At 39.1% G+C, this 13,539-nt stretch overlaps 1 protein-coding gene across 1 annotated transcript in view; it reads left to right on the top strand.

Annotated features, from left to right (window-relative positions):
* Positions 1 to 7,177: 7,177 nt before the first annotated feature.
* Positions 7,178 to 13,539, top strand: part of SCNN1G (sodium channel epithelial 1 subunit gamma) — a 46,282-nt gene continuing 39,920 nt past the window's right edge. The window contains exons 1-2 of the mRNA XM_089682770.1: positions 7,178 to 7,435; positions 13,207 to 13,536. Coding sequence (XP_089538896.1) covers positions 13,214 to 13,536 — 323 coding nt within the window. The 5' untranslated portion in view covers positions 7,178 to 7,435; positions 13,207 to 13,213. The remainder of the gene's footprint in view (positions 7,436 to 13,206; positions 13,537 to 13,539) is intronic.

Below are 13,539 nucleotides of genomic sequence, written 5' to 3' on the forward strand. Positions count from 1 at the left end.
TGTGGTGAACTCTCTGTATGTGCTCTCGTGAAATCTTCTCTTGATTGTAGACTTTGACAATGATACATCCACCTCCTGGAGAGTGTTCTTCACTTGTCTGGATGTTGTGAATGGGTTTTTCTTTACCATAGAGAGGATCCTGCGATCATCCACCACTGTTGTCTTCCATGGACGTCCATGCCTTTTTATGTTGCTGAGCTCACCAGTTGCGTTCTTCTTTCCTCAGAATGGACCAAACTGTTGATTTGGCCACTCCTAATGTTGCTGCTATCTCTCTGATGGATTTGTTTCATTTTTGAAGCCTTACAATGGCCTGTTTTTCTAGCATGGACAGCTTCTTCGAACGCATGATGTAGGTTCACAGAAAAAGATTCCAAATGTAAATACCACACTTAGAATCAACTCCAGATCTTTTACCTGCTTAATTGATGAAGAAATAACAAAGGAGTAGCCCACACCTGGCCATGAAAAAGCTTTTGATTCAACTGTCCAATTACTTTTGATCCCTTGAAAAAGGGGGGATGGCTACTCTTAAGAGCTGTAATTCCTAAACCCTTCCTCCAATTTGGATGCACATACCCTCAAATTAAACCTGAGAGTGTGCACTTTCAGCTCATATCCATTATAGAACTATAGCTTGAATATGTTTTGGTAAATACTTGAAAAAACCTAACATTGTGCCTATGTCCAAATATATATGTACCTGACTATAGCAGTGTATAAATTAAGGACATGTATGCCTGGAGGGAGTCCATCCCTCTTTAAAGTCACAGAGATATGCAGGATGCCCAGTAAGAGCACAACGGCACTGAAGGCATCCAGTGCCCCCGACAAGGTGCACATGGAAGGGCAGTGTACAAACAAATATACGCTTATGCATGTGTGCAAACAAAACCCTCTGTTTTTAAAGAGAATTGTTAGGGTTGATTTGGATGTTTTGCAGGCTAGCTAGTAAGTGTGCTGGGAAATCTTTTGTTCGTTTACAATAAACTTTCCTCCTCTCTCTCCACAAATGGGAATAAAAAGTGATGGCACAGGATGAGATGTCAGTCTGTGCATAACAAAAAAGCACATATGCATAAAAACTCACTGAAAGGCATAAAAAAAAACAACGTAAACCCGTGTCTCTGCAAGGTGTTTTGCATATATGGTGTGAACAAGGCCTAAAACAAAAATATTCTTATAAATAAACAGCAGCTCTACCTATATGTGTGTGATTGTATGAAAGTTTAGAATATTGTTTGTTAGAATAAAGTGCAAACCATATATATATATATATATATATATTTTTTTTTTTTTTACAAAAATGGTGAAAAAAGTGCAACTGAGGGATATTTCTAGAAACGAACCTCTGAGTATTTACAAATTGTAAGACCACAGGGTTTGCAAATAGAAATAGGTCTCAATTGTTTTATCTCCAGTATTAAGAAGGAGATATTTCATACTGGAAATTACTGAGATATTATCATTCTAATCTAGCTATATAGATGTTGATAGTCTTTATATATGGATAGTACTATTCATTTTTATTATCATTTTATTTAATTTTATCTGTTCTATTTTAATATTTACATTTTATTCTATAAAGCAAGTACTGTTAAAGTTTTATCATAGTAGGAATAGGCTGAGGACATATCAGAAATTGCCACTAGGTGGAATAAAATTGTATATGCATTTTTGATGAAGATCGTAATTCTGTGTATAGACAGCAATAGACTGACCAATTTCCTTAGCTGTTTATTGTGTAATATTTCTGGGTACAGATAGTTTGATTTTAATTGTTCTTAACTGTTGTCTTCCTTTCTTACACTGTACTTATTAAAATTGCTGGTATAAATTGATACATTGGCCCAGCTAGCTAAGTGGCATGCAGATGGGTAATTGTAACATAGTACTTAGCTAGCGGAGGATGTCACAGCCTGATGATGTCCAGATGTGATGAAACACGTAGGGCGGGGCTTCAGTTGATGATATCACTTCCACTTGGAACGTACTCTGGCACATGTATGGCTTATGTAGGCTTGTCATTCCGGATGACTGAACAGGCACAGGGCAATGTGAGTGTATATGCTTATGTTTTTATGCGTTTTAAAAATAACAAAAATTTGGTGAATGGTGAGGATTATTCCCGGTCTGTATCTTCACATGAGCTTCATAAAATGACAGTTTGCAGACCTGTTCCGGATGTATGATTGCCAAAAGGAAAGGAGAGGCCCCTTTGCGGTACAGATATTTTTACCTTCTGATGGTGGAGAGGAGCAAGGTGGAGTAAAACACCAGGAGAGTGTGGAGATTATATCCAACGTGTATTCAGACTTTCTTACTGCCACTTCCATGCAGCACTCAACACATAAATCCCCTTTGCACTATCCAAAATTACACAAAACCATTCATTATTGTATACCTAAATGCGACAAATAATATACAGCGCTATTACACACTTGAAATGCCATACTGTACTAATATACAAAAAACATAAGAATATATAAATATTTTTATATATATATAAATCCATATATATCCACATACAGTTGTGACCAAAATTATTCAACCCCCAATGCTGTAAAGGGGTTTAGGGACTATAGTGTACATTTGGAATTGTATTCAGAATCAAATCCTACAAGGACGTTGTAACTACCCAAATGCAACTAAAATGACATCAATTGTTTATGTAATACAGTAGTAAATGGTTCTTATGTGGTTTCTTCATTGCCACAATTATTCAACCCCTTAAAGACTACCACTCTGAAGAACAGAGGTTCATACAGGTGCTTTCCATCAGGTATTGAAAACACCTGTGGATGTCACCGAGCAGCAATCAAGCATAATAAGCACCAATTAGGCAGCTTTAAAATGACTGTGATACTCAGCTCCTTCTAGACATTTACTGGTGTGGTTACAAACATGGTGAAGGCAAGAGAATGGTCCAGGAAGACAAGAGAAGAGGTGATTTCTCTTCACAGGAAGGGCAATGGCTATAAGAAGATTGCAAAGATGTTAAACATACCAAGAGACACCTTAGGAAGCATCATTCGCAAATTCAAGGCAAAGGGCACTGTTGAAACGCTACCTGGTCGTGGCAGAAAGAAGATGCTGACTTCGACTGCTGTGCGCTACCTGAAGCGTAGAGTGGAGAGAAGTCCCCGTGTGACTGCTGAGGAACTGAGAAAAGATTTGTCAGATGTGGGTACAGAAGTTTCAGCCCAGACAATAAGACGCACACTGCGTAATGAAGGCCTCCGTGCCAGAACTCCCAGGCGTACCCCCTTGCTGTCTCCAAAGAATAAGAAGAGTCGACTGCAGTATGCCAAAAGCCATGTGGACAAACCACAAAAGTTGTGGGATAGTGTTCTGTGGACTGATGAAACAAAATTAGAACTGTTTGGGCCCATGGATCAACGCTATGTTTGGAGGAGGAAGAACAAGGCCTATGATGAAAAGAACACCTTGCCTACTGTGAAGCATGGTGGAGGGTCAATCATGCTTTGGGGCTGTTTTGCTTCTGCAGGTACAGGGAAGCTTCAGCGTGTGCAAGGTACCATGAATTCTCTTCAGTACCAGGAGATATTGGATGGAAACGTGATGCAGTCCGTCACACACCTGAGGCTTGGGAGACGTTGGACCTTTCAACAGGACAATGATCCCAAGCATACCTCCAAGTCCACTAGAGCATGGTTGCAGAGGAAAGGCTGGAACATTTTGGAGTGGCCATCGCAGTCACCAGACTTAAATCCGATTGAGAACCTCTGGTGGGACTTAAAGAAAGCAGTTGCAGTGCGCAAGCCTAAGAATGTGACTGAACTGGAGGCCTTTGCCCATGAAGAATGGGCGAAGATACCCGTAGATCGCTGCAAGACACTTGTGTCAAGCTATGCTTCACGTTTAAAAGCTGTTATAACTGTAAAAGGATGCTGTACTAAGTACTAAGATTGAATGTCACTTGGGGGTTGAATAAAACTGATAATGCTGTGAGCACAGAAAAGACATTTGTGGTTATTTCATTATAACTGTTATGTTATATTTGTCTGACCTACAAGTGCCTCTTTAATGTAAATGTAAGCAAGATGACTGAATGATCAAAAGCAATGTCAAACTGGCCAAAACACTCAATTTCAGTGGGGGTTGAATAATTTTGGTCACAACTGTATATTGTGCAGTGATGAATAGTCCAAGGAAGATTTACCAAAACTGGTGCATACAGTATCTGGTGCAGCTGTGCATGGTAGCCAATCAGCTTCTACCTTCAGCTTGTTCAATTAGGCTTATGGGGTAAAAATCCACTCAATTAGGCTATACTGGGGTTAAAATCCACTCTCCTTTTAATCACTCAGCCTGCTCATCCATGTGTGGTTTTACCCACTCTCAGGAATGTAGCAAAATTTAAAGTTAGCTACAACTAACACAAATAATAGTGTATTACCCCCTGTTAAAGGGATATTAAAGGATGCTTTTGTCTTCTTTTCATGTGTTGCTGAAATACCTTACTGGGTATACTGCTTCTTTATACTGTCAAGTTTTACTTTATATCTCTATCAAATAGTCACCCCAGTGCTGGCTGTGAAATCAAGATTGAGGATGGCTCCTTTCCCTTGTAGGGTTCTAAGGAGCCACCTACATGGATCCATAGAAATTAATAGACCGACACTAAGCCACTCCCATCAGAGTGTCCCCATACATCAAGTGTCCCCATTATATTGTCCCCATACATCAGAGTGTCCCAATACATCATAGTGTTCCCATACATCAGAGTGCCCCATACATCAGAGTGCCCCCATACATCAGAGTGTCCCCATACATCAGAGGATCCCCAGACTTTAGAGTGTCCCCATACATTACATTGTCGCCATCAGAGTCCCTATACATCATGTGTCCTCATACATCAGGGTTTCCCCTTTAGAGTGTCCCTATACATCAGAGTTTTCCCATACATCACAGAGTCCCCATCAGAGTGTCCCCATACATCAGAGTGTCTACATACATCAGAGGATTCCCAGACATTAGAGTGTCCCCATACATCATGTGTCCCCATTAGAGTGTCCCTATACATCAGAGTTTCCCCATACATCACAGTGTCCCCATCAGAATGCCCCTATACATCAGAGTACCCCCATACATCAGAGTTTCCCCATACATCAGAGTGCCCCCATATATTAGAGTGTCCCTATACATCAGAGTGGTCCCTTACGTCAGAGTGTTCCCATACATCAATGTGCCCCCATACATCAGAGGATCCCCAGACATTAGAGTGTCCCCATACATCACACTGTCACCATCAGAGTCCCTATACATCATGTGGCCTCATACATCAGGGTTTCCCCTTTAGAGTGTCCCTATACATCAAAGTTTTCCCATACATCACAGAGTCCCCATCAGAGTGTCCCCATACATCAGAGTGTCTACATACATCAGAGGATTCCCAGACATTAGAGTGTCCCTATACATCAGAGGATCCCCATCATGTATCCCCATACAGAGTGTCCCCATACATTAGCTGTCCCAATACATTGGAGTGTCCCCATCATAGTGTCCCCATCATGTTCTCCCATTCATCAGATCTTCCCTATACATCAGAGTATCCACATGCATCAAACTATCCCCATCATGTGTCCCATACATCAGAGTGTCCCCAAACATGTATCTCCATACATCAGAATGTCCCCATACTCCAGAGTATCCCCATACATCAAACTATCCCCATCATGTGTCCAAATACAGCAGAGTGTCTCCATGCATCAGGTGTTCCTTTACATCAGAGTGTCACCATACATCAGGTGTCCCCATACATTAGAATGTCCCCATAAATTAGAGTGTCCCTACCAGGTGCCCCCATTAATCAGGTGTCCACAAACATCAGAGTGTCCCCATACTGTCCCCATCATGTGCCCCCATACATCAGAGTGTCCCCATACATCAGATCTTCCCCATAAATCAGAGTTTCCCCATACATCAGAGTATCCCCATACATCAAAATATCCCCATCATGTGTCCCCATACATCAGCTGTCCCCATGCATCAGAGAATCCCCATACAACAGCATGTCCCCATCATGAGTCCCCATCCATCAGTGTGTCCCCATCATGTGTTCCCATATACCAGTTCTTCCCATACATCAAGGTTCCCTATACTTCTGAGCGTCCCCATACATTAAACTATGCCCATCATGTGTCCCCATGCATCAGAGTGTCCCCAAAAATCTAAGTGTCCCCATCATGTGTCTCCATATATCAGAGTTACCCCCCTCCCCTTCCCCTTGTGCTCACAGATGACACAATCATGAATGGAGGCAGCTTCTCCTTCTCCCCTCCCGTCAGGTGAACTGTCATATGACAAGGGGGGGAGGGGAGGAAGATGGACAGTCTACCCTCATTCCTCCTGAGGTGAGTTCTCAGCCCGAACTCTCTTCCACCCCCTGCAGGCTGGAGGGAGGAGAAAGCTGAATACTTTCTCCATGTGAAGCTGCTCCTTCTGGCAATGATGACACCCCCGCCCCTTTGTCCCTGTTCTTAGATATAATTTATACAGTGGCACCTCGGTTTACGAATGCCTCAGTTAACATAATTTACATCTAATTTTACTATATATTGTTTTTACCTCCATTTATCACTTTAGCGCTGCACTATTTTATTCTAACATAATTTTCGGTTTACAAATGAAAATCCGTTGAAAATAATGCCTCGGTTTACGATTTTTTTTTGCAATACAAAGCAAGTTTCCCCAGGATGCATTGCACTGGGAGGTTTATAGCGCTGCCCCCTTGCATGCTGGAGTCTGTGGGTATAAATCCTGTATAATAATAATAGTGGGTAGCACATAGCGTCGAGTGTGGAGGTGTTTTTCAATGCATTCCTATGGGAAACAGCGTTTCAGTTTACGAATTTTTTGCAATACGAAACATCCCAGAAAATCCATTAAACCGAGGTACCACTGTACTGTAATTACTATTAGATAAGAGCTGGGAAAGCCATCCATATCCTGCCATGCTTTTGCTATGAGCCGCCATTATGATTACTGCCCTGCAGGTGGCGCTGTTGTACCATATCTCATCCATGCAGCCATCCTGCAATGCTGGCTCATGTAGCAGTAGGTGTAAGGCAGGAGTCATTCTATGAACCTACCACTAGGTGGTGACACAGGATTTAGCATGTCTCCACTGCCTGTCCTAGGAGGGATGTAGGAAACATTGCAGTGACTTTTGCCTTGGGCAAACAGAGTCAGGCAGTCATTGTGCTGAGATGGAGCTCGCAGGTAGACAGAAGCCAAGAATGCAGTCAGCCCAGTGATGTAGAACATCACTATGCAGATGGAAAATTCTCAACTCTCCTGGATAAAATAAAAAAAATCCAGATCCTTGCTGAGGATTGCTCTTCTCCCAGGCTGCCAGCATCTTCCGTGGTCTGTGACTACTACAATCAACCTTCTACATTGTACTGCACAGGTAAGACTCAGAACTGTCACGTCTCCATTCTCATCCCAGTTCTGCAGACTAAAACAATGATCTGAACACAGGAAAGGCTCCCACGTTTAATATGTTGTATATTATTATTATTGTTGTTGTTGTTATTATTATACTGTTCCATTTTAATTATTTAGAAAAATGCATGCTATATAATGTTCAAATGTAATTATCTTTGTACAAGCTGTAGAAGTTTGGATTTAGGGTGCTACCATATATTGACTCACTAAAATGATGGTATCACCCAAAATCCAAACTTCCGGCATTGCGATCAAATCTTTTTTAGTTAGCCAGTAGATGGTATCGCTCTGAATCCAAATTTCCACTTTTATCCTTGACTAACACAGTACTATGCTCTGCTGCAGTTCATACAAACTGGCATTCTGTAGAAATTAATGTGAAACTGCCTTTGTAGAAATGGTACAATTGTCATTTAGATTTCTCTGATAATCGGTCCTCTGCCAGTGGCTTCGAAGTCCGATGTGGCTCTCATGTTGATGTTGCTTGGAACATTCTGCTACGTATCTGCCTATCCAATCCCCTGATTTATAGCCTGCTTTTCATAAGTGAGCAGCCAGAAGTTGCCTAATATATAGGATTAAAAAATATTGAGATTTGCTTTTTTTGTTACGTTGTGTACTTCAAGCGGTATTAAACCCAAAATCAAAAATATTATATATTGCAGCTGTTCCAGATGCGTTTCTGCATGCGCATTTTTAACGCGTTTGTGTGTGTGTGTGTGTTTCTGATGCCTTTTTTTTGCCTTCTGGATGCTTTTCAGATTTTTTTTTTTTTTCACTGTAATGTGGTCTGGTGTGTTTTTGATGCATTTGTATGCATTTCAGTGCGTTCTGGTGCATTTTTTAACCACATTCCAGAACAGTTCTGTGCAGGAAAAATGCAGCATGTTCTACTTCTTTTTCTGGAACTGGAACAGACTGGAACTGCAAGCACTGGTGTGAACTGTGCCATTGAAAACCATATGACTTACTTTCTATGCATTTTGGATGCAGAAAAAAACACAGGAATGCATGTGGTGTGAACTAGCCCATAGGCTAAGAACATTTTCAGCAAGCACAGAGAATAAGTGCTGATCCTACCGAAAATGTAATGTCCTTGTCACTTCCTGTGAGACAAAAAGCAAGCAATGAGAACCTAATCTTTGTTGTGTAAACCACATGTCCCATCAATTCACCATGTAATGGAGATGAACCAAGGCAGACATGTTTGAAGTACAGCTTGTGTGACAAAAAATGTAATACATTGCAGCTTACCAATCATTACATGTGGTGGCTGCATTCATTTTCTTTTTTTGGGTTGTTTTCACCTGGTGATCCGGCCAGTAAGACACCTCCTGTATTAGAGTACCCCCATTCTGGATGGTGGGGAAACAGAGACACCTTCGCACAGCAGCATTATGAGTCTGGGGGGAGGGGAGTGGTAGATGTAGTAGCAGATTTAAATACACCAACAAATTGAAGCCAAACGCCAGCTAATACTTTATAAGCAGTTACAGCAACAGATTTTGTTCCTTTTGGAAAGAAAGAAAGAAAGAAAGAAAGAAAGAGAAAGAAAGAAAGAGAAAGAGAAAGAAAGAGAAAGAAAGAAAGAAAGAGAAAGAAAGAAAGAAAGAAAGAAAGAAAGAAAGAAAGAGAAAGAAAGATAGAGAGAAAGAGAGAGAGAGAAAGAAAGAGAGAAAGAGAGAGAGAGAAAGAAAGAGAGAAAGAAAGAAAAAGAAAGGAGGGAGGGAGAGAAAAAAAGAAAAAGGAGGGAGGGAAGGAGGGAGGAAGGGAGGGAAAGAGAAGGGAGAGAGAGAGAAAGAAAGGAAGAAAGAGAGAGAGAGAGAGAGAGAGAGAGAGAGAGAGAGAGAGAGAGAGAGAGAGAGAATGAGAGAGAGAGAGAGAGAGAGAGAGAGAGAGAGATAAAGAAAGCGGGAGAGAAAGAAAGAGGGGAATAAAGAGAGAAAAGACATAGAGAAAAAGAGAGAGGGGGGGAGAAAGTGAGAGAGAAAGAAAGCGAGAGAGAAAGAAAGAGAGAAAGAAAGAAAGAGAAAGAAAGAAAGAAAAAAAAAGAGAAAGAAATAAAGAAAAAGAAAGAGAGGGGGGGAGAAAGAGAGAGAGAAAGAGAGAAAGAAAGTGAGAGAGAAAGAAAGCGAGAGAGAAAGAGAAAGAAAGAAAAAGAGAGAGAGAGAAAGAAAGATCATTGTAAGCACTCCTGTTAGTGACAAATGGTTTGTCTCAACCTTCTAACTGCTACTTCTGCTGGACAACTTGTTCTGTGAAAAAAAAGCAACAGGCTTACTGGCTGGATCACCAGGTGAAAATAATAGAAAGAAAGCCTAAAACAGAACAACAAATACAGCCTAGAATTGGTCTAATACCACTTTAAAGAAAGTTGTCCCCCAAAAGAGCTCTTGAATGTCAAGGTCACCTTCTTCTGTGCAGCCATAGAACTGGGGGATAAGATAGAAGCTACCACAATTGTTGATCATTCAGGGAAAGCTGCATGGCTGTAATAAGTACTAGTGATTTCTATATGTGTCCTGTACTGCTGACGTAATTGACAGAATTAATATGTGCATAGGTTCCGGATCCCACATACCCAGTGTTACTCACAATGTACAGAATACTACTGAGTTCATTCTAATGTGTCATCATTTTTTTTTCATGCATGATGCAAATGTTCTGCACAGACTTGTCATCTATAAATATCCAAAAGGATAATCCTCAGGTTATCCCAGGTCCTGCCTAATGATCCCTCTGGCAGGCTCGCCTTCTTGGAATCTCATGCTCAATCGAAATGTACAAGGATTTTTTTTTTCCTTGAAATAGCTCAGTTCCAATTTATAGATCTGAAGCAACATCGAAAAATCAACACGAGACAAAACGTAATTGTCTGTAAGACCTGATTTACCTGTAAGTTTATCTAGTCCAGTTTGAGACAGTCCTTACTGCTTCAGACCAGACTCAACGGGTGAATAGGAAAGCACATTCTGTTCAGACTTAGATTATCTTTATGAGTTGTGCGCAACACAGATCTCATCTAGATTATACCTACTGGTCTCCTCAACAGGTGAGATTAGAGCTTGATCAATAGAAACTTAATATGACCCCCCCCTTTATTTTAATATATTATGGGGTGACTTTTAATCATGTTATAGGTAGGTTCTTGCTGGTAGTTACCTAATACTCATTGACCAGATGTCTTAATCTATATATATGTATATATATATATATATATATATATATATATAATTTAAATATTTATATGCTCATTGACCAGATGTTTCTATGTATTTGTTATATTTACTGTACATGCACACTTAAGTATGGATACTCATTGACCAGATGTCTTTATAACCTAATGGGTATATATATATATATATATATACATATATATATTTATATTTATTATATATATTTATATATATATATGTATATTTTATGGTAGTTTGTAAGTATACTGCAATGCATTTTTTTAATAAATATTTTCACTTGCACTTTTTCAAACTGGTACACACAATGACATTTTCAAGGGTGAACATTTTCAATATTTTATATGTTTGAAAAGAATATATATATATATATATATATATATATATATATATATATATATATATATAAATATATCTGTATATATATCATAGATGATATAGCTACATATGTATATATGCATGTTTGTATACATATATAAATACATTGACAAATATTCTCTTCTTAGAATTAAACACAACAGCTGGGCTGACTCATATGTTCTGATCTTCCCCTGTTCCTGGAAATATTAGCACGTTTGTTATATTATTATGTCACATTATTCAGCAGGAGCTCTATATACAATGCAAAGTACAGGGACCTCTCCCAGACGTTTCCAATATTAGTACTAATGTCACACTACGCAAGTCATTTCTGTCTCTTTTGGTTTGTGAATAATATAAAAGCAGATTTATTCATTTTCAGGATTTATTCATTTTAAGTATTTAAAGTTCAAATAATCTTCACATTTAAAAAAATCACAAATTCATATTCAGATATAGACACCTAAAACTTCTATCAATACAATAACTATTTGGCTTTGTAGTTGTATTCACTGAGACTCCAAAGGCAGTCACATTTTTAATGTTGCTAAAGTAGAAGAATTAGTTTATACATCTAGAGGCTTTCAGTCCCTTCCCAAATAATACATAAAATACCATTAATATATGATTATACAAAAATTTCCTATAAATATATTTAGGGGTTGATTTACTAAAAGTGGAGAGTTCAAAATCTGGGGCAGCTCTGCATAGAAATAAGTCCACTTGTAGCTTCAGGTTGTTCAATTAAGCTTTGACAATAAAACATGGAAGTTGGTTTCTATGCAGGGCTTCAGCAGATTTCGCACTCCTCAGTTTAGGTAAATCAACCCCATATTGTTAACAGCAGGACCTTCCATAAGAATAGTGCTTATAAATTTAACCAGACCAATATTCCACTGTATTTAAAAAGTCAAATCCAAAACGGAACATTAAGTTCTCCAAGTTCTATAATCAGGTCCTACATGCAGGTAGGCATCAGGTCAAAGTTTTATGTATAATTCCATTAATGTAGTCTTATCGGAGACTTCCTGCAATATCTGGGATTATTGGACATGAAGATTGACTGTTAGAAAATATTTCTCATAAAACAAGTGTAAATTTTTATATTCTGTAAAACCCCCTGAAATATTTGTAGATGTATCTGAATATAGTATTCTAGTTGTATGTAAACGTGGCTGTAAATTAAGTCTACTGACCCTTTACTCTTGTTGTTGATGATGTTCCATTGTTACCATTATTTTGGGTACTAGTAGTAGAAGAAAAGAAGTAGTAGTAACACTGTAAAAATAGTAGAGAAGATAGTATGGCATTCATTAAAACAGGTAGTCCAATTTAAAAATAAGCGTTTACCTTCAGGATGCCAGTGTACATGTACTTTTTATTTTTTTTACTACTTTGGCTCTGTGGCTGTTGAGATTTGTCTAGCCATTATAACTATATTTATTGCTATCAAGGGTTGACTAAAGAATTATATTTTCCACTTTTCATTATTATTTTTAATTGCTCTTCATATGATTGAGTGTTCAGAGTGAACATAGATTCAGTTGTCTAATAGAAAATGTACTTGGTTAATAAATCACCCTCTTAGCATTATAGCAAAGGTTGGAAGATCATGCAGAGACTTGCAGTTGCAGCTCCTGGAGAGAAATATATTAAAACATTTTGACAGAGGTTTCCTTTGTCTCTGTTATCCTCAATGCCTCTATCAGAGACCATCAAAATATTTAACTTGATACCCAAAGTGCTCACATGCCTGTTTTGGGACACTAGAAGGCACATTTATAAATTAGTGCATGGGACTTTCCTCAAACATTTACTGGTGGCAATCAATCAAATAAAGCACATGCACCAGAAAGATTCACTTGAAGTGAATGTTTTGATGGATATTAGATTAACTGCTTTATAAATATGGCTCTTAGGGTCAGTTTAGCATTTTTGTGGAAACCTCAAAAATTCTGGGGATTAATATGTAGGACACTATTTGAGTTCTATTGAGTTCCAGCCAACAGGTAGCACAGTTAAGGTCTTGAAAGCAGTTATACAACAAACGATTGCTGACTAGTAGGGTATCAGGTGTAAATATGGCTGTATGGCTGGTAAATACAGTGACAATTGGTAGCATGTTCCAGGTGACAAAGATAAATCAGATAACTAACTACTTGTTTTCTATACCTACTAGATTCATCATGTCCAATGGGCCGAAGAAGAAACTTACCCAGAAGCTCAAAAAGACCCTTCCGGTCACAGGGCCACAAGCTCCTACCTTGTATGAGTTGATGCAATGGTACTGTTTGACCACCAACACCCACGGCTGCAGGAGGATAGTGGTATCTAAGGGTCGCTTAAGAAAATGGATATGGATTATCCTGACTTTAATAGCAGTGGCTCTTATATTCTGGCAATGCGCTCTTCTGCTTATGTCCTTCTACAGTGTGAGTGTCTCCATTACTGTCAACTTCCAAAAACTGACCTTCCCGGCCGTCACCATCTGCAACATGAACCCATACAAGTA

This window comes from Staurois parvus, unplaced genomic scaffold (genome assembly GCF_062004578.1).
Source record: "Staurois parvus isolate SC_StPar_1 unplaced genomic scaffold, SC_StPar_1.0 ptg000018l, whole genome shotgun sequence".
Lineage (NCBI taxonomy): Eukaryota > Metazoa > Chordata > Amphibia > Anura > Ranidae > Staurois > Staurois parvus.